At 44.7% G+C, this 24,330-nt stretch overlaps 1 protein-coding gene across 8 annotated transcripts in view; it reads left to right on the plus strand.

Annotated features, from left to right (window-relative positions):
- Positions 1 to 562: 562 nt before the first annotated feature.
- The window catches only part of manba (mannosidase, beta A, lysosomal), a 143,381-nt gene continuing 119,613 nt past the window's right edge, over positions 563 to 24,330 (plus strand). For 6 of the 8 annotated variants that reach the window (XR_013495801.1, XR_013495821.1, XM_078201014.1 and 3 more), the window contains exons 1-4: positions 563 to 834; positions 4,584 to 4,678; positions 17,402 to 17,507; positions 21,963 to 22,133. Coding sequence is in view for 6 of the 8 variants with exons in the window: in XM_078201014.1 (XP_078057140.1) it covers positions 631 to 834; positions 4,584 to 4,678; positions 17,402 to 17,507; positions 21,963 to 22,133 (576 nt within the window). In the remaining 2 variants the exon portion in view is untranslated. The remainder of the gene's footprint in view (positions 835 to 4,583; positions 4,679 to 17,401; positions 17,508 to 21,962; positions 22,134 to 24,330) is intronic. The other 2 variants (XM_078201323.1, XM_078201401.1) reach the window with 2 other exon arrangements.

A 24,330-nucleotide genomic window follows, 5' to 3' on the forward strand; every position in this document is an offset into this window, starting at 1 on the left:
GTAACAGTGAGGACTGGGATCAAGAGTGTATGAAGGGAGTATAGCCCTCCTATTCCATTCAATTGGCTCTTGGAGGTGGAGAATGAGGGAAATTGGATTTTATCCTTGTCAGATTTTATTCCTTTTGGAGTTTATTCCCCACTTACCTGAGGAAGGAGCAGCGCTCTGAAAGCTCGTGATTCCAAACAAACGTGTTGGACTTTAACCTAGTGTTGAGAGACTTTTTACTGTGCCCATCCCAGTCCAACTCTGGCATCTCTACATCATGATTGCTATTTTATCTGGAATTAAGAATCTATTGATGACCCATTGTCGAAAAAACCCATCTGGTTCACTAATGTCCCTTAGGGAAGGAAATCTGCCGTCCTTACCTGGTCTGGCCTACATGTGACTCCAGGGCCACAGCAATGTGGTTGACTCTCAACTGCCCGCCACGGGTGACTAGGGATGGACAATAAATGCTGGCCAGTGACACCCGTGTCCCACGAATGAATAAGAAATATTCCCGTTGGGATTTACTCCTCTTGGCAATTGTTCCCCGGGGCACGTTGTGCGCAGGAGCGGATACCGGGCCCGGCCAGCCGGGGTCAGAGGTTGGAGGTCAGGGGTGTCGGTCCCGGCGCTGAGGCGATGGCGGCGGTTCCCTCCCGGTTCCCGGGCCGGCTCTCCCTGCTTCTGCTGGCGGTGTGCGCGCGGGCCGGAGCCGCGCCGCCGGAAATCCTCAGTTTGCGGGGAAACGGCTGGAAAATCCGCAGCGGGAATGGCAGCGTCCGGGCGGCGGCGGCGGTGCCGGGGAATGTCCACAGCGCCCTGCTCAGCGGCGGCATCATTCAGGTCAGGCTGGGGATGTGGTCCGGAGATGGGTCTGGGTCTGAGGTCCGGGGTCCGGAGCTGGGTCTGGGGTCCGGAGTCCGGGTCTGGGGTCCGGGGCTGGGTCTGAGGTCCGGAGTCCGGGTCTGGGGTCCGGAGTCCGGGGCTGGGTCCGAGGTCCGGAGTCCGGGTCTGGGGTCCGGAGTCCGGGGCTGGGTCCGAGGTCCGGAGTCCGGGTCTGGAGTCCGGGGCTGGGTCTGAGGTCCGGGTCTGGGGTCCGGGGATGGGTCTGAGGTCCAGAGTCCAGGGAGGGTCCGGGGCTGGGTCTGGGGTCCGGGGATGGGTCTGCCCTGCGGTCAGCACCGAGACGCACTGGGATAGTCAGCAGTGACCAGCATTGTGGGGTGGGGATGAACATCAGCAGCGCCTGATGCCGATGGTGGAGTAACAATTCGGAAAGGAGCAAACGTTCCAACCTGCTGCACAGCTCCCAATGTGTAAATAGTATCTGTAACTGATTTCACAAATTGCAATCTCTAGCAGCATCTTTTGGGAGGATAGACAATCCCCAAAGAACCCTGTCTGGACCCTGAACACATAACCAATCATGGTGAAAGCAGACAGCGTGTAAAAGACCCAGAAAATCTAAAGAAGACACAGACTTTCCAATTCAGTTTCTTGAAATAAGGGCAAAAGGAACAGATTCCAGACTCACCAAAAAGTCAGAGCACCGTGAATGCAACAGATGCAAGCTGAGACACACCCGGAGTCCAGACAGCAGTGAACACAGAGCAGCATCAATAAGCAGCAACTATTCCAAAGCTGAGTGGAAACATAGAAATCACACGACCTGTCCCAGAATCATTTCCAATTCCCCCAAACCGACACACCTTGAGACACTAAGGGGCAATTTAGCATGGCCAATCCATCTAACCTGCATATCTTTGGACTGTGGGAGGAAACAGGAGCACTTGGAGGAAACCCACACAGACATGGGGAGAACATGCAAACTCCATGCAGTCACCCAAGGTAGAATCGAATCCGGGTCGCTGGCACTTTGAGGAAGCAGTGCTAACCACTGTATTGGCCATTATTGTTTCAATAGGGTTAGGATTACCCCCGGACATTCTCTCTTCCACCTTCTTCCATCGGGGAAAAAGACACAAAAGTCTGAGTTCACATACCAATCGACTCAAGAACAACTTCTTCCCTGCTGCCATCAGACTTTTGAATGGACCTACCTTCCATTAAGTTGATTTTTCTCTACACCCTAGCTATGACTGTAACACTACATTCTACACACTCTCGTTTCCTTCTCTATGAATGGTATGCTTTGTATAGCGTGCAAGAAACAATACTTTTCACTGTATACTAATACATATGACAAATCAGATCAAATCAAATCCGTCTACACTTCCCATTGCTTTGGTAAAGCTGACAGCATAATCAAGGACCCCATGCATTCTGGACATACTGTTCTCCACCTTCTTCCACTTGGAATTCCATCCACTTTTGAAATTTTCCAGAGAACAATGTCTCGCACTCTAGAAGACATGGAAGGAATAATATTCCATCAGGATGACTTGTAGGTGGCTCCATGAGAAAAGGCCATGATTGCAGAGTTAGAGCAGTCCTGAAAATCTTACAGGATTTAGTCCTCACATTGAATGAAAAATGTGAATTTGCCAAGCCGAGGATCACATTTCTAGGCCACATAGAAGCCACTGGAATCACAGTTGATCCACAAAAAGTAACAGGAATCCGATAACTCACGTGACCCAGGAACGTTACTGAGTTTTAAAAGATTCCTCAGGATGATTAATTAAGTGGGCAAGTTCCTATCAAATTTGGCAGTGGTCATTGAGCCTTTGAGGCAGCGTTAAGGCAACGTTAACAGTGGTGCTGGAATATGGACCAGCAAAATACTTTTGAAAAGATTACACAAATTTTAATCCCTCAAATTTTGGCATGTGATGACCCAGAGTTACCGACCATAGTGGCAACAGATGCCTTGTCAGCCTGGGGGCAGTTTGTTCCAAGTGCAGTAACATAGACCAGTTTATCATGCCTCAAGGACATTATCAGAAACAACAAAGATATGCAACAGTTGGGGAAAAAAAGCATTGGCAGCAACATGTGCATGCAAAAAGTTCTCAGACTGAGTGATGGGATTGCAGTTCAGAATTGAAACCGACAATAAGCCACTAGTCATTCGACTGAACATGAAGAAAATTGTGCAGATACTGTCTAGAATCTAACTATTCAAACTAATGAGATATTTCCCTTGAATGTACTCTGTTATATCAAACAACCGCACTGTTGTGGATACCATCCGAAGGAACCAAGCAAGAGGAGGTGGAAGCATATACATCCTTAATTACTCAACATTACCAGCTATTGTGAAGAGGTTGCAGGAAATAAAACAAGCACAGCAGCAGGTGACAAATATCTCCAGATAAGACAATATTGTCTGGAAGGATGTTGAGACTATATCCAGTACCACGTCAATACTTCAAACAGCGTGAACACCTCACAGTTATTAATGATTTGCTAGTCTCCAATGAGAGAATAGTCATACCAAGAGCACCTTGGCTTGATGTTCTCACGACTCTCACCAACTTTTACAGATGCACCATAGAAAGCATTCTTTCTGGTTGTATCACAGCTTGGTATGGGGCTCCTGCTCTGCCTAAGATCGCAAGAAACTACAAAAGGTCGTGAATGTAGCTCAATCCATCTCGCAAACCGGCGTCCCATCCATTGACTCTGTCTACACTTTCTGCTGCCTCGGCAAAGTAGCCAGCATAATGAAGGACCCCATGCACCCCGGACATTCTCTCTTCCACCTTCTTCCGTCAGGAAAAAGATACAAAAGTCTGAGGTCACGTTCCAACCTACTCAAGAACAGCTTCTTCCCTGCTGCCATCAGACTTTTGAATGGACCTACCTCATATTAAGTTGATCTTTCTCTACACCCTAGCTATGACTGTAACACTACATTCTGCACTCTCTCCTTTCCTTCTCCCCTATGTACTCTATGAACAGTATGCTTTGTCTGTATAGCAGGCAAGAAACAATACTTTTCACTCTATACTAATACATGTGACAATAAGAAATCAAATCAAATATTCCAAGATTTCACCAAGATCACTTAGTGATAGTAAAATGTCGTCTGAGAGCCCAGCAATCAGTCTGGTGGCCAGGCATTACTCATTCTACAGAAGAAATGATTTCTAATTGTCTTACGTTCACAGTAAACATTCAAGAGCAATAGAACCACCACCACCTTCGACTTCTCCATCACTACTGGGGAGTGCCTGGGGATGGATTTATTTGATTTTAAGGGAAAAAACAAACTAGTCTCGAGCAGCTTACTTTAGGAGAATAGACAGGCCCCAATTAACCCCTGTCTAGACCCCACACACAGGGCAACACAGTCAGCACTGGCACAGTGACCAGCATGGGGGGGCCCAGCACGGGCACTGTGATGGTCAGCACTGACACAGTGACTGGCATGGGGAGGGGAAGAGTTCAGTACTGGCCCAGTGACTGGCATACGTGGTGGTGGGGTTAGTGTTGGCACACTAGCAATGGATGGTGGACAGCACTAGTGCAGTGTTTCTGTTCTGTAAATTATATGCAAGTAGTTTTAATTGTCATTGTTAAACAAATGGATTCAAAGAAATCAAAGTTGCATTTTAGAAGAAGAACCATCAGGGACATGTTAGTAAAATATCTTGTGTAAATTAATTTAACTCTCTTTTTATTTATAGGATCCTTACTATAGGTTTAATGATGATGCCTATAGATGGATTGTGTTGGATAATTGGACATACAGTCGGACATTCTCACTACCGTCTGATTTCAGGTTGGTACAAATGCTGCGATTCCTACAGAGTTGTTGGCAGAGTGGACTATGGGATTGAAAACTCAGTGGTTTCTGCTCCCTACCCATTGGCATTGAGAAATACCCTTTGAGTGGGAGAAGGGATAAACTACCTTGCTGGGACTTGTAGCTCCAATGGCATGCCGGTTTCTACAAACATATGGAATGCTTACCTTCATCAGCTGGGGCATTGAGTACAAGAGTTGGGAAATCATGTTGCAGCTATATAAAACCTTGGTTAGGCTGCATTTGGAGTATTGCGTGCAGTTCTGGTCGCCTCACTACCAGAAGGATGTGGAAACTTTGAACAGAGTGCAAAGAAGGTTCACCAGGATGTTGCCGGGTCTCGATGGTGTTGGCTATGAGGAGAGGTTGAATGAACTCGGATTGTTTTCACTGAAAAGACGGAGGCTGAGGGGAGACCTCTTAGAGGTCTACAAAATTATGAGAGGCACAGACAGGGTGGATAGTCAGAGGCTTTTTCCCAGGGGTGGAAGTGTCAATTACAAGGGGGCACAGGTTCAAGGTGAGAGAAGTTTTTCAAGCAGAGAGTGGTGGGTGCCTGGAACGCGCTGCCAGAGGAGGTGGTGGAAGCAGGTACATTAGCAACATTGAAGAGGCATCTGAATGGGTACATGAATAGGGAGGGAATAGAGGGATACGGACCCAGTAAGGGTAGAAGGGTTTTTCTTTGGTTTAGTTGGGGCATCAAGATCGGCACAGGCCTGGCGGGCCGAAGGGCCTGTTCCTGTGCTGGACTTTTCTTTGTTCTTCTCTTTGATGAACTTTCTGATTTGTTAGTTTACAGTTAGATTCTTATACATAACTGACATCCACAGCGTGTTGCACCTTGAAATTTTACATTGTGTGTTACACTCAGGATATCAGGCGTTGCAAAAGTGTCTATAGGTTAATGCAGAGTGGTTTCTGTGCTGTCCTGATCACTCCCTGACCACCCTGCCCTCCATCACGGACCCTGGCACCTGGAAGGCAACACACCAACCGTGAATCTCACTCGTTCCCACAGAATCTCCTATCTGTCCCCCTAACTATGGAGTCCCCAATAACTAATGCTCTACTCCTCTCCCCTCTTCCCTTCCGAGCAACAAGGACAGACTCTGTGCCAGAGACCTGTACCCCATGGCTTACCCCTGGTAAGTTCCCCCCCCCCCCCGACTGCTTCTTACCCCTTCTAGCCGTCACCCACGTATCATAATCTCTATGAGTAGCTACCTCCCTGTAGCTTCTATCTATAGCTGCCTCTGCCTCCCGAATGATCCTGAGTTCATCCAGTTCCAGCTCCAGATCCCTAACACGGTCTTCAAGGAGCTGGAATTGGGTGCACTTCCTGCAGGTGCACTCAGCCGGGACACTGGTGTCCCTCACCTCAAACATCCCACAGGAGGAACATTGCACTGCCTGCACTGACATCACTGCTAACTTCCCTTAATAAGAAACGAAAGAGAGAAAGAAAAGCTTACCTGCTCTCACTCTTTTTTTTAGGTTAGAGGAGGGGGGAGGGTGGGAGACTGTACACGTGTAGTGTCTCGGGTTTCCTCCCCATTCAAATTTATTGGGCAAAAAGCCTTCCCAGGCCTCTCCGCAGCCTACTTCCAGTTTCCTGTTTCCTGCTGCACTGGGGGAAAAAAACGTGAAAAAGTAAGGTAAAAAATCAAACTCTCTTACCCTCAGCTCTCCTCACACGAATCGCTCCCTCTCTGCTTGCTCCGGTCGAACAATGAAGAAGAGAATGCCTCGGATCGTGTTTTCGGGATCCTTACGGGAGAGGGGGACCAGCCCCAAGTCGTGGTTCACATAGGCACCCAAGACATAGATAGGAAAAGGGATGGGGATGTAAGGCAGAAATTCAGGGAGTTAGGGTGGAAGCTTAGGGCTAGAACAAACAGAGTTGTTATCTCTGGTTTGTTACCTGTGCCACGTGATAGTGAGGAGAGGAATAGGGAGAGAGAGCAGTTGAACACGTGGCTACAGGGATGGTGCAGGAGGGAGGGATTCAGATACCTGGACAATTGGGGCTCATTCTGGGGTAGGTGGGACCTCTACAAACGGGATGGTCTACACCTGAACCAGAGGGGTACCAATATCCTGGGGAGGAAATTTGCTAATGCTCTTCGGGAGGGTTTAAACTAATTCAGCAGGGGGATGGGAGCCTGAATTGTAGCTCCAGTGTCCAGGAGGTTGAGAGTAGTGAGGTCGTGGATAAGGTTTCAAGGTCGCAGGAGTGTACTGGCAGGCAGGAAGGTGGTTTGAAGTGTGTACACTTCAACGCCAGGAGCATCCGGAATACGGTGGGTGAACTTGCAGCATGGGTCGGTACCTGGGACTTCGATGTTGTGGCCATCTCGGAGACATGGATAGAGCAGGGACAGGAATGGTTGTTGCAGGTTCCGGGGTTTAGATGTTTCAGTAAGAGCAGGGAAGGTGGTAGAAGAGGGGGAGGTGTGGCATTGTTAGTCAAGGACAATATTACGGTGGCAGAAAGAACGTTTGATGAGGACTCGTCTACTGAGGTAGTATGGGCTGAGGTTAGAAACAGGAAAGGAGAGGTCATCCTGTCGTGAGTTTTCTATAGGCCTCTGAAAAGTTCCAGAGCTGTCGAGGAAAGGATTGCAAGATGATTCTGGATAGGAGCGAAAGTAACAGGGTAGTTGTAATGGGGGACTTTAACTTTACAAATATTGACTGGAAAAGCTATAGTTCGAGTACTTTAGAGGGGTCAGTTTTTGTCCAATGTGTGCAGGAGGATTTCCTGACACAGTATGTAGATGGGCAAACAAGAGGCGAGGCCACATTGGATTTGGTACTGGGTAATGAACCAGGCCAGGTGTTAGATTTGGAGGTACATAGAACATAGAACATTACAGCACAGAACAGGCCCTTCGGCCCACGATGTTGTGCCGACCTTCATCTGAAACCAAGATCAAGCTATCCCACTCCCTACCATCCTGGTGTGCTCCATGTGCCTATCCAATAACCGCTTAAATGTTCCTAAAGTGTCTGACTCCACTATCACTGCAGGCAGTCCATTCCACACCCCAACCACTCTCTGCGTGAAGAACCTACCTCTGATATCCTTCCTATATCTCCCACCATGAACCCTATAGTTATAGGTAGGTGAGCACTTTGGTGATAGTGACCACAATTCGGTTACGTTTACTTTAGGAAAGGGATAGGTATATACCGAAGGGCAAGAGTTATAGCTGGGGGAAAGGAAATTATGATGCGATTAGGTGAAATTTAGGATGCATAGGTTGGGGAAGGAAACTGCAGTGGATGGGCACAATTGTAATGTGGAGCTTGTTCAAGGAACAGCTACTGCGTGTCCTTGATAAGTATGTACCTGTCAGGCAGGGAGGAAGTGGTCGAGCGAGGGAACCGTGGTTTACTAAAGAAGTTGAATCTCTTGTGAAGAGGAAGAAGGAGACTTATGTAAAGATGAGATGTGAAGGCTCAGTTAGGGTGCTTGAGAGTTACAAGTTAGCCAGGAAGGACCTAAAGAGAGAGCTAAGGAGAGCCAGGAGGGGAAATGAGAAGTCTTTGGCAGGTAGGATCAAGGAAAACCCTAAAGCTTTCTATAGGTATGTCAGGAATAAAAGAATGACTAGGGTAAGATTAGGGCCAGTCAAGGACAGTAGTGGGAAGTTGTGCGTGGAGTCTGAAGAGATGGGAGAGGCGCTAAATGAATATTTTTCGTCAGTATTCACACAGGAAAAAGACAATGTTGTTGAGGAGAGTACTGAGATACAGGCTATTGAACTAGACGGGATTGAGGTTCATAAGGAGGAGGTGTTAGCAATTCTGGAATGTGTGAAAAAAGATAAGTCCCCTGGGCTGGATGGGATTTATCCTAGGATTCTCTGGGAGGCTTGGGAGGAGATTGCAGAGCCTTTGGCTTTGATCTTTATGTCGTCATTGTCTACAGGAATAGTGCCAGAAGACTGGAGGATAGCGAATGTTGTCCCCTTGTTCAAGAAGGGGAGTAGAGACAACCCTGGTAATTATAGACCAGTGAGCCTTACTTCTGTTGTGGGCAAAGTTTTGGAAAGGATTATAAGAGATAGGATTTATAATCATCTAGAAAGGAATAATTTGATTAGGGATAGTCAATACAGTTTTGTGAAGGGTAGGTCGTGCCTCACAAACCATATTGAGTTCTTTGAGAAGGTGACCAAAGAGGTGGATGACGGTAAAGCAGTTGATGGGGGGTATATGGATTTCAGTAAAGCGTTTGATAAGGTTCCCCACGGTAGGCTATTGCAGAAGAGACAGAGGCATTAGATTGAGGGTGATTTAGCGGTTTGGCTAGCTGTAAGAAGACAGAGGGTGGTGGTTGATGGGAAATGTTCATCCTGGAGTTCAGTTACTGGTGGTGTACCGCAAGGATCTGTTTTGGGGCTACTGCTGTTTGTCATTTTTATTAATGACCTGGATGAGGGCGTAGAAGGATGGGTTAGTAAATTTGCGGATGGCACACTAAAGTCGGTGGAGTTGTGGACAGTGCGGAAGGATGTTGCAGGTGACAGAGGGACATAGATAAGCTGCAGAGCTGGACTGAGAGGTGGCAAATTGAGTTTAATGCGGATAAGTGTGAGGTGATTCACTTTGGAAGGAGTAACAAGAATACAGAGTACTGGGCTAATGGTAAGATACTTGGTAGTGTGGATGAGCAGAGAGATCTCGGTGTCCATGTGCATAGATCCCTGAAAGTTGGCACCCAGGTTGGTAGGGTTGTTAAGAAGGTGTACGGTGTGTTAGCTTTTATTGATAGAGGGATTGAGTTTCGGAGCCAGGAGCTATACAAAACTCTGGTGCGGCCACAGTTGGAGTATTGCGTACAGTTCTGGTCGCCGCATTATAGGAAGGATGTGGAAGCATTGGAAAGGGTGCAGAGGAGATTTACTAGGATGTTGCCTGGTATGGTAGGAAGGTCTTATGAGGAAAGGCTGAGTGACTTGAGGTTGTTTTCGTTAGAGAGAAGAAGGTTAAGAGGTGACTTAATAGAGGCATACAAGATGATCAGAGGATTAGATAGGGTGGATAGTGAGAGCCTTTTTCCTCGGATGGGCTAGCTAGCACGTGGGTTTAAATTGAGGGGTGATAGATATAGGACAGATGTCAGAGGTAAGTTCTTTACTCAGAGAGTAGTAAGGGCGTTGAATGCCCTGCCTGCAGCAGTTGTGGACTCGCCAACATTTAGGGCATTTAAATGGTTATTGGATAAACATATGGATGATATTGGAATAGTGTAGGTTAGATGGGCTTTAGATTCGTTTCACTGGTCGGCGCAACATTGAGGGTCGAACGGCCTGTACTGCGCTGTAATGTTCTATGTTTTCCTCATCCTGCACTGCCTTTGTTTTGTCAGGCAGTTTGTTTGACAATCCAACTCGTTGGAGTTTAGAAGGATGAGGGGGGATCTTATGGAGACTTATAAGATAATGCGGGGGCTGGATAGGGTGGAGGCGGAGAGATTCTTTCCACTTAGTAAGGAAGTTAAAACTAGAGGACACAGCCTCAAAATAAAGGGGGGTCGGTTTAAGACAGAGTTGAGGAGGAACTTCTTCTCCCAGAGGGTGGTGAATCTCTGGAATTCTCTGCCCACTGAGGTGGTGGAGGCTACCTCGCTGAATATGTTTAAAGCGCGGATGGATGGATTCCTGAGCGGTAAGGGAATTAAGGGTTATGGGGATCAGGCGGGTAAGTGGTACTGATCCACGTCAGATCAGCCATGATCTTATTGAATGGCGGGGCAGGCTCGAGGGGCTAGATGGCCTACTCCTGCTCCTATTTCTTATTCTTATTAATTTTGGATTAATTCCAATTTACTCCAGTTAGACATTGGAAAAAGCAAAACCATTGTCTTTGATCCTGACACAAATTCTGTTCCCCAGCTAGGAGTTCATTCTGACCTGCACACTGTCTCAGGCTAACATCAAAGTCTTAGTCCACCCAGAGCTAAGATTTTTTTTATTCCTTCACTGGACATGGGTGCTGCAGGGTAGGTCAGCATTTTCATTGCCCATCCCTAATTGCCCTTGAGAAGGTAGCGGTGAACCACCTTCTTGAACCGCTGAATTCTAGCATTTTCCCAACTACAGACATTAAGCTAACCGGCCTGTAGTTATCCGCCTTTTGTCTATTTCCTTTTTTAAACAGCGGCGTAACATTAGCCGTTTTCCAATCCGCCGGCACTACCCCAGAATCTAACGAATTTTGATAAATAACCACTAACGCATCTGCTATTGCCTCTGACATTTCTTTCAGTGCCCTGGGATGCATTCCATCTGGGCCCGGGGACTTGTCCACCTTCAGTCCTGTTAGTCTACCAAGCACTGCCTCCCTGGTAACATTAATTGTATTGAGTACCTCTCCTCCTACCAACCCTCTATCGTTAATATTCGGTAAACTATTTGTGTCTTCCACCGTGAAGACCGACACAAAAAAACTTATTTAAAGTTTCAGCCATTTCCTCATTTCCCACTATTGAATCCCCCCTCTCGTCCTCCAAGGGTCCAACATTCACTCTTGCCACTCTATTTCTTTTTATATATTTGTAAAAGCTTTTACTATCATTTTTTATATTTAGAGCTAGCCTAGCTTCATAACCTATCTTTCCTTTCTTTATCGCTTTCTTAGTTGTTCTTTGTTGTTTCTTAAAGTTTTCCCAATCTTCCGATTCTCCACTATTTTTGGCCACTCTGTATGCATCGGTCTTTAATTTAATACTCTCCATAATTTCCTTCTTTATCCACGGCCGGCTATCCCTTTTCTTACAGTCCTTCTTTATCACCGGAATATATTGTTGCTGAGTACTGAAAAGGATCTCCTTAAAAATCCTCCACTGTTCCTCAGCTGTCCTACCTACCAGTCTGCTCTCCCAGTCCACCTTAGCCAATTCAGCCCTCATCCTATCGTACTTCCCTCTGTTCAAACAGAGGACACTGGTATGGGACCCTACTTTCTCCTCTTCCATTTGTATCAGAAATTCGACCATATTGTGATCACTTGACCTGAATTCCCACTCACCTGAAGAAGGGGCTTGGGGCTCCGAAAGCTTGTGTGGCTTTTGCTACCAAATAAACCTGTTGGACTTTAACCTGGTGTTGTTAAACTTCTTACTACAATTCGTGTTACCATTATTTTACAACAGACATTAAGGCATCCAACAATTAGATAGCAGACAATTACAATTAAAATGAGTATGACCAACCCATGCAATAAGTAAGATCCCCAGGATCCCCCTACTAGCCATTCCAGCCAGTTACTTCCTTTCTTGGGTCCCTGTCTGAAGTTATCAAGTTGTTCCCTGATGTTATTGATGACTTGGGTAATGTTGTAGGATTCGCCTGTGACATGGGTTATGCGTTTGTTGCCTATGATTGTACACACTCCCCCTTGTGCTAACTGGTAGTCCACTGCATATCATGTCTGCTGTGCATAGAATCTCAGTTCAGCCATTTCTTGGTTAACAACCTCCAGTGCTTTTGAAGTGCTGTTTCCCAGGACTGTTAGTCCACAAACAATATGATTCCTATTCTTTGCACTAATCACTCCTGCTGCCCCCCCCCAGAGATAAGGCTCCAAGGAACTCGTATCCCAGTGATGATCCCATTGTGCCTGGGGTTTCCCAATCAGCGCTGAATTCTTTGCTGACAACCCGAGTTACTATTCTCCTCCGAATATGCCCCTTCTGAGGGCATGGAACAGTCAGTGGTCCGATTGTTCCTACTGTAAAACGGTTTGGGAGGTTTGGTGTTTCTGTCGTGTAAGTACCATTGAAGAGGAATACATATCCCTTCTTAGCCCGGTAACATTTAGTGTCCCGACTATGAGTTTGTTTATATTGCCAATTGCGCGGTTGACTTGACTCCCCATTTGATCCCACCATCTGGTAAGTATCAAATGGGTATGTCCAGTTGGCTGAGCTTACATGAGTCCCGTTGCATTGTCCACAAATGAGCTGTCTTCCCGCGGTTACATTCAGGCTTTTCTGTTCATCACAGGTGCAAATAAACTGACCCTTATTAACCCGACAATGCTGATGGACGCACTGCATCTGTACGCAGGAATCATTCTTGGGGACCAAGGCATAGGCACATCCCCATCCCTGCCCCGTAAAACAAAGCGGATAGCTTGCAGTATCTGAACAAGCTCTCCCTCCCACCGGTTGGAGCCCCTTGCATACAGGATCTGTGGGATTTACAAGTCCCACACATCTCCCCTATATACCTCTTTTATATTTGCCAATTTGTCCCTTACAGGGTGCGTCTGATGTATCTACTGTATATAAGTCATGAGGGGTCCACCCAGGGGTGGCTACAAATAGGGCTTCTACCGATTGTACTAACGGGTAACATACAGTTCGATTCCCGTGTAAGTGTATATGAGCTTTGTAAAATAGGTTATCCTCCAATTCAGTCAAATTTACAGTCACGACAACGCAAAGTAGTACAGTTACATACGCGATTACATACATATCCGCAACGAGCAAGTATCAATTCTAATACTATAAGTTATACACTTTACAAAAGTTATACTATCAACCCGAACGCGCCAGTTGCTCTTGCTTGCAGTCTTTGCCTGTGTTGAGGAAAGCAATTCGGTTAATTCATTCATTCATTCATTTCCTAGTGTAATTTCAGCTGGGTCCAATGTTTCTACCTTTCCCTCTTATGTCTATACAGGCACAGGTGTCTCCATTAATTAGAACTTCATATGGCCTATTCCATTTTGGTGCAAACCCTGGTTTGTCAGGTCATGTTTTTACTAGGACACGACTTCCCACTGTTGGGACGTCAGGGAGCATTTCAAGCTCTCTCTGCGTCTCTTTTTTCCTGATTGTCTTTTACCAATTTGCGCATCCCTTTTAGTTGGACGCTTAGTTCCAAAACATATCTCCTGATTTTATCTTTTAGTGGACCTACCTGATATGATGCTTTCTGGTAATTGCATCGCCCGTCCTGTCATTAGTTCATCAGGGGTTAATCCAGTTGTCCGGTTTGTGGTAGCTCTTAGCCTCATTAATATAGTGGGCAATACTTCTGCAATTCACTTATACGTCAGTAGTGCAAAATATTTAATTACATATCCCCCCCTCCATAGAAAGCTTAGTGTGAATCAAATAACACTTTGCACTGGCTTTTTGGCTGCAGCTGGACATCCATTCATTTGTATGTAATCCCATCAAAAGGCATCGCTTTCCTCATTAAAATCACATGCCATACAGCTCCAATCTTTAAATGATGTACTCTTACATTATATCTAATTTGATCATTTGTTTGCGTGCAAGCGCCGCATTACAGTACTTCACAAAATGCCACTACCCTACCTACAAAGAAGTGCATTCAAATGCCAAGCACCAACGTTTAGCAGCGTTGTGCAAGTTATTCAGGATTTGATTTTATTCTCAGGTCTATATGGCAGTGTGATACTGTATAATAAAAATAATCAAGCGGCAGTTGTATCATATCACTTTACACATCATAACCGTGATATCCAAACCCTTTTAATTTAAGTTGTTTCTATTTTTAACAATAGATGGCACATGAAATTCCAACGGCAGTACATAATTTTAACCAGTTACAGAATACTAAACTATCAGACGTTCGTAAATCATGATATTCTGTGGACCTTAATACTGCATTCTAACTGGGCAATTTGCATTGGTGAATTAAACTCCAAACAGAAGTAAATTCAAGAAATCTTATCACTTTAATCTTTAACAGTTTTAACACTTCCCCAGCCCCCCCCCCCCGAGGCTAAACTAAGGTGCAAAGCACCGCATCCACTGCCTGCAACAAACACTCCACAGGAACAAACAGGCTTCAACAGCTCCTGCTCTCAATCTAATGCAACAACAACCACCTGCATTCGACAAGCAACCAGACCACACAAACACACTGAAATACAAAAACTAAGATTTCTCCTATCCGCCTCCAGGTATGCCACTAGCCCATTCTACCAATTCATTGTAATCTTGGGACATAATCACTCCCATTTTTAGGATGGTTTGGTGAGCACTAGAGAGTCCATCCTTAAAAGCCTGGATGAACGCTCGATCTCCACATCCTGGGTTTCCTTGTCCTGAGCACTCTTGATATACTTGGAACAATCGTTCCCTGTATTCAGCAGCTCCTTCCCCTTTTAGCTGTTTGGTTGTGGTAATTCTGCTCCAGTTAGTAGGAGCATTCCCTAATACTCTCTGAATTTCTGCCTTAAACTGGGTGAAAGGTGCCTGTTGGGCATCTATTTCTGCTGTTAGGGCGACTACATGTGTCCACCGTCCCCCACTATAATCCTGTGCTGGAGGAGCGGCGGGTCCACCTGCTACCTACCTCCACTTATCCGCTGGACAGGCTGCCCTGACCAGCTGGTGTACGTCTCTCAGGTCCTACGCATATTGTGTCTAATTCTTTCCAGAATTGAGTGTTTGCGCTTCTAGGTTGTAATTTACCCAGGGAAGCCATTATCTGCTGCCTCTCACCTGGGGTGAAGGGTTTATAATTCGCTTTTGGCTGCGCATCTGTTCCCCCTCCGGTTATTGGCGCTAAGTTATGTTCTAGCGCTTCCCACTCCTCTGGAGGAGTGGTTGGTCCCTGTTGTGTGGACTCATAAGGAGGGAGAGGAACAGTTTCCCCTCTCCATTGCTTCTCTTCTAACACTTGGTTTCATTTCTCCAGTTCCCTTACTCTGGATTCTAATTCTCTAATCTTTTCTTTATCTTCACTCCACTTTTTAGTAGAGGCGACTACTTGCTCAATTAGTTCAGCTAACTGATGTACTAATAATACCCCTATCTTCTTTGTCTTGTTTCTCTTTTCTCCATCTATCCACTTTCTCTGCTGTTCTAAGGTCTGAGAAGTATCCCAGCCATCCCTTTACATCCTCTTTATTAACGCTTGCCTGTCTGTCATGTACACTTCAGTGAGAGAACCTGCAGATCCCCTCTTTACTTCATTATCTGCCATTTCGCAGACTTCATTACCCCTGGTCACTATTGCCTCCTTGGCAACGTGTTTTAGGCACCGTACAGCCACGATTACTCCCTAGTAAAGTGTGCTCTCTACCGTAGGGATTTCACTACCCCCGGCCACTATTACTACTCCAGCACCGTGTTTCACTACCGTCTCAGGGTTTCAATTTATACTCACGGCTTCCACTATTACCACCTCGGCAATGTGTTTCTCCACCGGAGTCCGGCTCTAGGTCAGAGTTGATCAGCTCCTTTCCCGCGCCGCTTTTACAACATTGACAGTCCAGTACCCAACTTTATAAACTTCCATCCAATCAGATGGCAACTCTGCGTTTGTTCACCACTACAGAGTTTGGTGTTAACCGACCTTTGCCACTTGTGCTTCACAATCCTAAGTGCCCTTGGTGCCTCTACGCTCACTTCAGGTTCCTGACCTTCGCGTGGGGGATTTCCCCTCTTAACAACCGGTCAAAGACTGCGCGTTTGAGACAGGCACTACCTTGTCCTCCAGTCGGTCAGCACAAGTAACAGTTACTTATCACTATCAGCAGTTAGTACTTATCACTATACCATATACACTCCAATACTTATTGCTACAAATACCCCTTAAGTTTAACCCCTTTCAAACTGTATTCTTGACCTTGTCTGACTCCCACAGATTCAGTGATCTCTACCCCGGCTTTCCGATCGTAGCCAATCGATCGAAACTTACCAGTAATAAGACCCGTGCTGACTATGCCAATTGTTGTGGGAAATTTACCACTGGAGTCAGACTGGAGGTTCAATAATACAGTTTTATTTCGGACACGAAGCTTCGGGAGAAAGCATTGGTACTCCGCAGCACGTGGCAGCTACCTTCTCAATCATACAATAGCAGTTGATCATTTTTATACCTTTTAGACAATGGATAGTCCGGACATTAGCCATTTAACACATCATTATAGTTGAATAGACAGATCATGGTGATCGATCGTTAACACATCATTATAATCAGACAGGTACAGACATGGGCATTTAACATCGCATTGTTCATAGAATGGATACATTTCCTCTATCAACGACTGGTTTCGATCTATTCATTCAGTGATTCAGTGGTTTTGCTGCATTTATGTATTTCTGTTCCCATTTGTGGCTGATCTTATTATCAGACCTTATTGTCCTGGGTTTGCCCTTATCTTTAAAGTGCCTCAAGCCCTGACTAGTTTCCTACAGTATTTTGGTTCCTCATGTTTTAACTTTAAGTAGTTGTCTGTGCTAAAAGCCAGTGCCTGCTTAATGTCTCTTCCCAGGTAACCATTTTGTGTGCCAGGCAACCATTTTGTGTGTCAGGTAACCATTTTTATAATTCTCCCCACTTCAACATAGATTGGAAACTCCAGGTTTTAGAATCATTGACATGAATGCGTGTAAGGAAGACACATGATATTTGTAGATTTGCAGGTAGATTACTGATTCTCTATCTGATGTGATTGCTCCTAATCTCACTTCCCTGCCCTTTCCCCATGCAATGTTCAGATCCACTACCTGGCTGCTCCACCGCTGCTCCAATGCAGGTTTGTGGTTGGCCTTTGATTTGTCAAACTAACTTCAAAAATTGTGGAATTGCCTCAAGTTTGAAACCCGGTTCAAGAAAACAACAGAGGCTTTACTTTAATTCTGGAACAAATAAGAATTTTAAAAAAACATTTGGATCAATTTATTTCTTCCAACAGTAAGTGGAAGAGAGTTAATGTGGTTTGTGATGGACTCGACACGGTTGCAACAATCCTCATCAACAATATCACAGTTGGGACATCAAACAACATGTTTAGACAATATGTGAGTTAAAATTTATCAATCTCATTTAAAACACTAGAAATCCAGAGATTGCTTATTTAGAGTCGTAGAGTTTTACAGAACAGAACTCTCTGACCCTAAATATTCTTTGCAGTATTTTAAAAATAACGCTTTTTCTTGTATATGCTTAGGATTCCGACACATAATGTATGGTCACATTAGTTGAAGAATAGCTTGAAAAGCATGTCAGGCTGGCACTACAGTTTCTAGTTGTGTCTCATTGACCTTTTGAAGCATGTTGTCCTGGTGTATACACGTCTGGCAATTTGAGGATAGCATTAATTCGAGGAGTGTTCCCCAGCACCAAAAACAAAATCTCTTGCCGTATTGTGCATAATGTTGGCAGATTAACATTGAAAACTCCTTATCTTTATTCTGTCCTCACACCATAGACAGTTCCCCCTTAACTTAGGGAATTCCAATAATCAGCTGATTCTTACTGCAAGAGAACAACTGCCATTCACTCATCCTGAATTTTAATTCCCTCTTGCTCCATCCAGTGGAAAATAATTAAATTTTGTTCAACATTTCTTTTGACAGGCCTCTAGATATTAAGCAGGAAATGAAAAAGGTTTGTAGGTATAAGTGATTAATCTAACTCTTCCTCAGGAACATTGGCACAGTGGTTAACACCACTGCCTGACAGCGCCAGGGACCCGGGTTCGATTCCTGGCTTGGGTCACTGTCAGTGCGGAGCCTGCCCGTGTCTCCCCGTGTCTGCGTGAGTTTCTTCCGGTTGCTCCAGTTTCCTCCCACAGTCCGAAAGACATGCTGGTGAGGTGCATTGGCCGTGCTAAATGCTCCCTCAGTGTACCCGAACAGGTGGCGGAGTGTGGCGACGAGGGGATTTTCACAGTAACTTTATTGCACTGTTAATGTAAGCCTTACTTGTGACTAATAAATAAACTTTAACTTAACTTTAAAGAGCAAGGAGAGGCAATATAAAATGAAGGATACATTTCAAAAGTGGGTGGAGGAGTAGAGAGCAAGAGAGAGTGACACCTGAATAATAAGTACACAAATTTTTGAAGGCAGATTGAGAACAGACAAATTCGGAGCAGGAGTAGGCCATTTGGCCCCTTAACCCTGCTCCACCATTCAATTAGGTCATGGTTGATCTGTACGTGGCATCAACTCCACATTCTGCCAGCTCCCATAATCTTTGACTCTATATACCTCTGCCTTCAAAATATTCAATGACCCTGCCTTATAGTTCTAATAATTTCCTCAGTACTCCATCCCTGATGATTGCAATTGTTTTAAATTCCGTCTTCCGTTTCACCTCTTGATTCACGTTTATTTCTGGGGTGTTATTTGTATCCGCTATGAAGGCAGACAGAATATCTGTTCAGTTAATTTGCCATCTCCTTATTTTCCATCATTAATCTGTAGAGTATCAACATTCACTTTACCTTTTTCCTTTTAAATACCAGTGGAGACTCTTATCATCTGTTTTTATATTTCGAGTCAGCTTTCTCTCGTACTCGAATTTCTTCCTTTTTGAAGCTTTTAGATATTCCTTGCTGTTCTTTATCTATTGTCAGGGGGCGAAGATCTCATTCTATGTTTTTATAAAATGTGTGCATATGATAAATATATCAGCATAACTAACTGAGAAAGCCATTAAAACTGGACAAAGGTTTTAAAATGACAAACCATAACTAGCTATGACTTACGCAAAAGGAATTTCCGGTTTTCAGAACAGCAGCAACCCTGTCATCTCTAAAGAAATGCAAATGACCCTGTGACTGCAGGGATCAAATCCCAAAGAATTGTACAAAGCCCCTTTACATTTCCACGGCCAAGAGGGACAATCAGTCTGATAGGACAAAAGGAACCTGAAATCTTTGTTGCGCTTATTAATAGTTGAAACATTAACCCTCTCAAAAATCCAGAGGAGGAATATACATTATCCAAACCAAGGAGTCATGAGTGATGTTACATTCTCCTCAGCCCAGCACCAAAATAAGTGCTAGAACCTGGAATATTGCCTTGTAGAGCTGAACAAGGGCAGACTGCAATTATCTATGTAGCAGGCAGGCAGCCACAGAAGAAGGACTCTGACCAGGTTTTTAAATACCTGGCTCCACACCTACTGGGACTTCAGTACCAGCCTAACAGGAGTGGTGACAAATGTAACCCCACAGAGAGAAAAGAGAGGGAGAAATCAAGAAATTACAGAACGGTTAACCTGACAGGAATAGGGAAAGTGCTAGAGTCTATTATAAAGGATGATGATGATCACAGGACACTTAGAAAATATCAACAGGATTAGACAAATTCAACATGGATTTATGAAGGGGGAATAATGTTTTTTGAGGATGTAACCAGCAGAATAGATAGGGGAGAACCAGCGGATGTGTTACATTTGGATTTTCAGAAAACTTTTGATAAAGTCCCACATAAGAGGTTAGTACAAAATTAAAGAGCTTGGGATAGGAGGTAACATACTGGCATGGGTTGAGAATTGGTTAACAGACAGGAAGCAGAATAAGAATAAATGGGTGTTTTTCAGAGAGGAAGGCAGTAACTAGTGAGATTATGGATCAGTGTTTGGGCCCTAGCTCTTCACAATATACATCAACGATTTGAGTGAGGGGATCAAATATAATATTTCCACGTTTGCTGACGACACAAAACTAGGTGGAATTGTGAGTGGTGAGGAAGTAAAGAGGCTTCAAGGTGATTTAGGAAAGTTGGATGAGTGAACAAATACACGGCAGATGCAGCATAATGTGGATAAATGTGAAGCTGTCCACTTCGGGTGGAGAAACAGAATGGCAGAGTATCATTCAAATGGTGATAGATTGGGAAATGTTGATGTACAAAGCGACCTGGGTGTTCTTGGGCATCAGGCACTGAAAGCAAGCCTGCTGATGCAGCAAGCAGTTAGGAAGGCAAATGATATGTTGGCCTTCATTGCAAGAAAACCTGAGTACAGGAAAAGGATGTCTTACTGCAGCTATGATGTGGAGATGCCGGCGTTGGACTGGGGTAAACACAGTAAGAAGTCTCACAACACCAGGTTAAAGTCCAACAGGTTTATTTAATACAGGGTCTTGGTGAGACCACATCTGAAGTATTGTGTGCAGTTTTGGTCTCCCTATCTACGAAAGGATATACTTGCCACAGAGGGAGTGCAGTAAATATTCACCAGACAGATTCGGACACTTTTCCCGCCCCTGCTCTCTCTCGTCCATTTCCCCTGCTCTCATAGAATCATAGAATCCTACAGTGCAGAAAGAGGCCATTCGGCCCATCGAGTCTGCACCAACCACAATCCCACCCAGGCCCTGCCCACATATCCCTACATATTTATCCACTAATCCCTCTAACCTATGCATCCCGGGACACTAAGGGGCAATTTAGAATGGCCAATCAACCTAGCCCGCACATCTTTGGACTGTAGGAGGAAACCGGAGGAAACCCCCGCAGACACGGGGAGAATGTGCAAACTCCACACAGACAGGGACCCGAGCCGGGATTCGAACCCAGGTCCCTGGAACTGTGAAGCAGCAGTGCTAACCACTGTGCTACCGTGCCGCCCCTCTCTCATGGACCCTTTCCCCTGCTCTCTCATGGACCCTTTCCCCTACTCTCTCATGGACCCTTCCCCCTGCTCTCTCTCGTCCCATTTCCCCTGTTCCAAGTTCAATTCCCGGCCCTGGTCACTGTCTGTGGGGAGCTTGCATGTTCTACCCATGTAGAATCTCTACTGTGATGAAGGAGGCCACTTGGACCATCAAGTCTGTACCGACCACAATCTCACTCAGGCCCTATCCCCATAACCCCATATTTACCCTGCTAATCTCCTGACAATAGGGTAAATTTAGCATGGCCAATCAACCTAACCCACACATCTTTGGACTGTGGAAGGAAACCAGAGCACCCGGAGGAAACCCACGCAGACACGAGGAGAACGTGTAAACTCCACAGTGACCTGAGGCCGGAATTGAACCCGGGTCCCTGGCGCTGTGAGGCAGCAGTGCTGCCCGAGTGGGTGTGAGTAGGTTTCCTCCAGGTGCTCTTGTTTCCTCCCACAGTCCGAATGACGTGCTGATTTGGTGCATTGGCCATGCTAAATTCACCCTCAGTGTACCCAAACAGGCGCCGGAGTGTGGCGACTAGGGGATTTTCACAGTGACTTCATTGCAGTGTTAATGTAAGCCGACTTGTGATACTAATAAATAAACTTTAAACCTGATGTAACATGATCTCTACTCAGGGTTTTCCTCTTCAAGAACCTGGTAACAAGTAAAAGCTTTGTTATAATTTTGTTAAAATGGTACATTTTCAGTGCTTAAAATAATTTTGTCTGTATTGCTGACAAAAATATCTGCCTGTTTTAAAATTAAAACTGTAAAGGCCAGTCTGTTTGTGAAATGCCAGCTGAACATTTTCACATGCCTTTGATTTTCTGTTTTAAAATCATTTTAGACTTTTGATTCTACTGACGTGATCAGAGAAAGAAACTTCATCGAGGTTCGCTTTTTATCTGCAGTCTCATATGCAGCACAGCAGAGTGCTCAACATAGCAAATACCCAGTGCCTCCTGAATGCCCTCCACCTCAGCAAAATGGGGAATGCCATGTCAACTTCATCAGAAAGGTACGACAAAATAAAAATACTAGTTTAGGGCATTTTGTTGTAATAGTGAAGGTGAAACTATTAGCATTCATCTTTGTTACACCTCTAAATTTGACAAACATTTCTAGAATCTGTACATGCGCTGTTAAATGCAGAAATCAGAAGTTACTGTCAGTGATTTTCTACTCTCTGATAGGCTGCTGCATTCCACTCCAGGCTGCAATCAATTGCAAATCACTGAGCTGATGTAATGTTGCCCGTTTACTATCAGTCTCACTGGAAAATCCTTGCAAAAGTTGCACCTTGTTGGATGTATGGGTTTATAAGAACATACCAAGCTCATAATTATTGATAAAATACCTCTTGGCCCTGAGAAATTCATTTCATATTTGGGGAATGTCAAATTTCTCCTTTATAGCAAATTCTAGGCTTTAAATTCTTTTGAAGTTCAAGATCTTTCAGCTTCTACCTTAATCTCATATTGACGTCCCAAACATTTATTTCACTATCTGTAAATTTAAAATTAAAAATATTCAGTGCATTTTACTTCCTGGTTTGCAACATATGAAAATATGTCAATGCAATTGGCTGCTTAGCCTGTTTGATAGCAGTGCTGCTGCTGGACACCTGGAAATCCCCTTGATCTGGAACTAAAGGTAACGTCACTGTAGTCCCAGGTGACCATGGGCTGACCTTCCCTTTCAGGGGGAGAGCTGACTGGTGATGATTTAACCTGAGGATCACCACACCTCATTTTAAACTAATGTCAGGAAAAGGGAAATTCCCAGAAATCACTAACTTTCTGCAATGTCAGCAGTCCCTCACTGCGAATCGGGCCCATGGTCTTTCAAGTTCTTAGCAGTTATATGCCAAAAATGTCTTTCAATTCCACTTTTGTATTGTGTGGTATTATTTGTTCTTTTCTTCAGTCTCTGTCACAATTGATTTATATTAGAAGGTTACAAACTAAGAGTATGTAATTCCTTGCTGGTTTATAATGTTATGAATAAACAAGGTTTAAGAATGTTATGTGCAGTTAGAGAGGAGAACAAAGAGGTGTTTTCCTGGGTTTCACAGCTGGAGAATGAAGTATAGTTTAGATGTGTGCCTCTGGCCTTGCTGGCCTAAATTGGCTTCTGGTCCAGCAGCACCTCAATTTAAACATTTCCCCCAATCCATGTTTTCAAATTCCCCCATGTCCCCATTCCTCCCTACCTCTGTTACCTGCTACAACCCTCAGAGATCGACACTGCTCTCATTCTGGCCTCGTGAGCATCCTTCATTTTAACTACTGTACTGATGATGACCGTGCCTTCAGCTGCCTGGACTCCAAGGTCTGGAATTTCCTCTCCAAACCTCCACAAATTTCTCTTTCTCCCCCCTCCTCAGAGTCGCTCTTTATAACCTACTTGGAGTACAGAAGAAGGCTATTTGGCCTGACAAGTCCATGCTAGCTCTCTGCAAGAGCAATTTAACTACCCCTATTCTCTTTCCCAATATTCCTTTCTCCGGTATTACCTTTGGCCACCTGTCCCAATATCTCATTGTGTGGCTTGGTGTTAAGTTTTGTTTGATAATGACTTTGTGAAACACCTTGGGACATTTTATTTAGCTCTCGTCAGTGGCCAAGGAAACCTAGTGCATTTAATCATTGTTACTGTTTTAGAAAGAAGAAAGTGCTTAGCAGAAGTTGAAGAAATACAGAGAAATTCTGCCTGTGGCATGAAATGGAAGGATGTATAAATTTAATCGAAGGTGACGGACAGGTTGAGGTTGCAGCCAATAAAACATACGGCATCTCTCATTCACAGAGGCGATGGTGGTATAGTGGTAATGTTATTGGAATGGTAAGGCAGAGGCCCAGGCTAATGCTGTGGTAACACAGGTTCAAATCCCACCATGGCGGCAGATAGAATTTACATTCAATTAATTAATACTTAAGATATCTGGAATTGAATGCTTGTCACAGTGATGGTGTCCATGAAACTATCAGTGATTCTTATAAAAAACTATCAATGATTCTTATAAAAACCCATCTGCTTCACTAATGTCCTTTAGGGAAGGAAATCTGCCGTCCTTCACTTGGCTGACCTTGCATGTGACTCCAGAACCACAGCAATGTAGTTGATTCTTAACCTGCCCTCTGAAATTGGCCAAGTGAGACACTCAGTTCCATGGCAATTAGGGATGGCCCTTGCAGTGAAATGGAAGAAAGAAA

Source organism: Mustelus asterias, chromosome 1 (assembly GCF_964213995.1).
Source record: "Mustelus asterias chromosome 1, sMusAst1.hap1.1, whole genome shotgun sequence".
In the NCBI taxonomy this organism is placed as follows: Eukaryota; Metazoa; Chordata; class Chondrichthyes; order Carcharhiniformes; family Triakidae; genus Mustelus; species Mustelus asterias.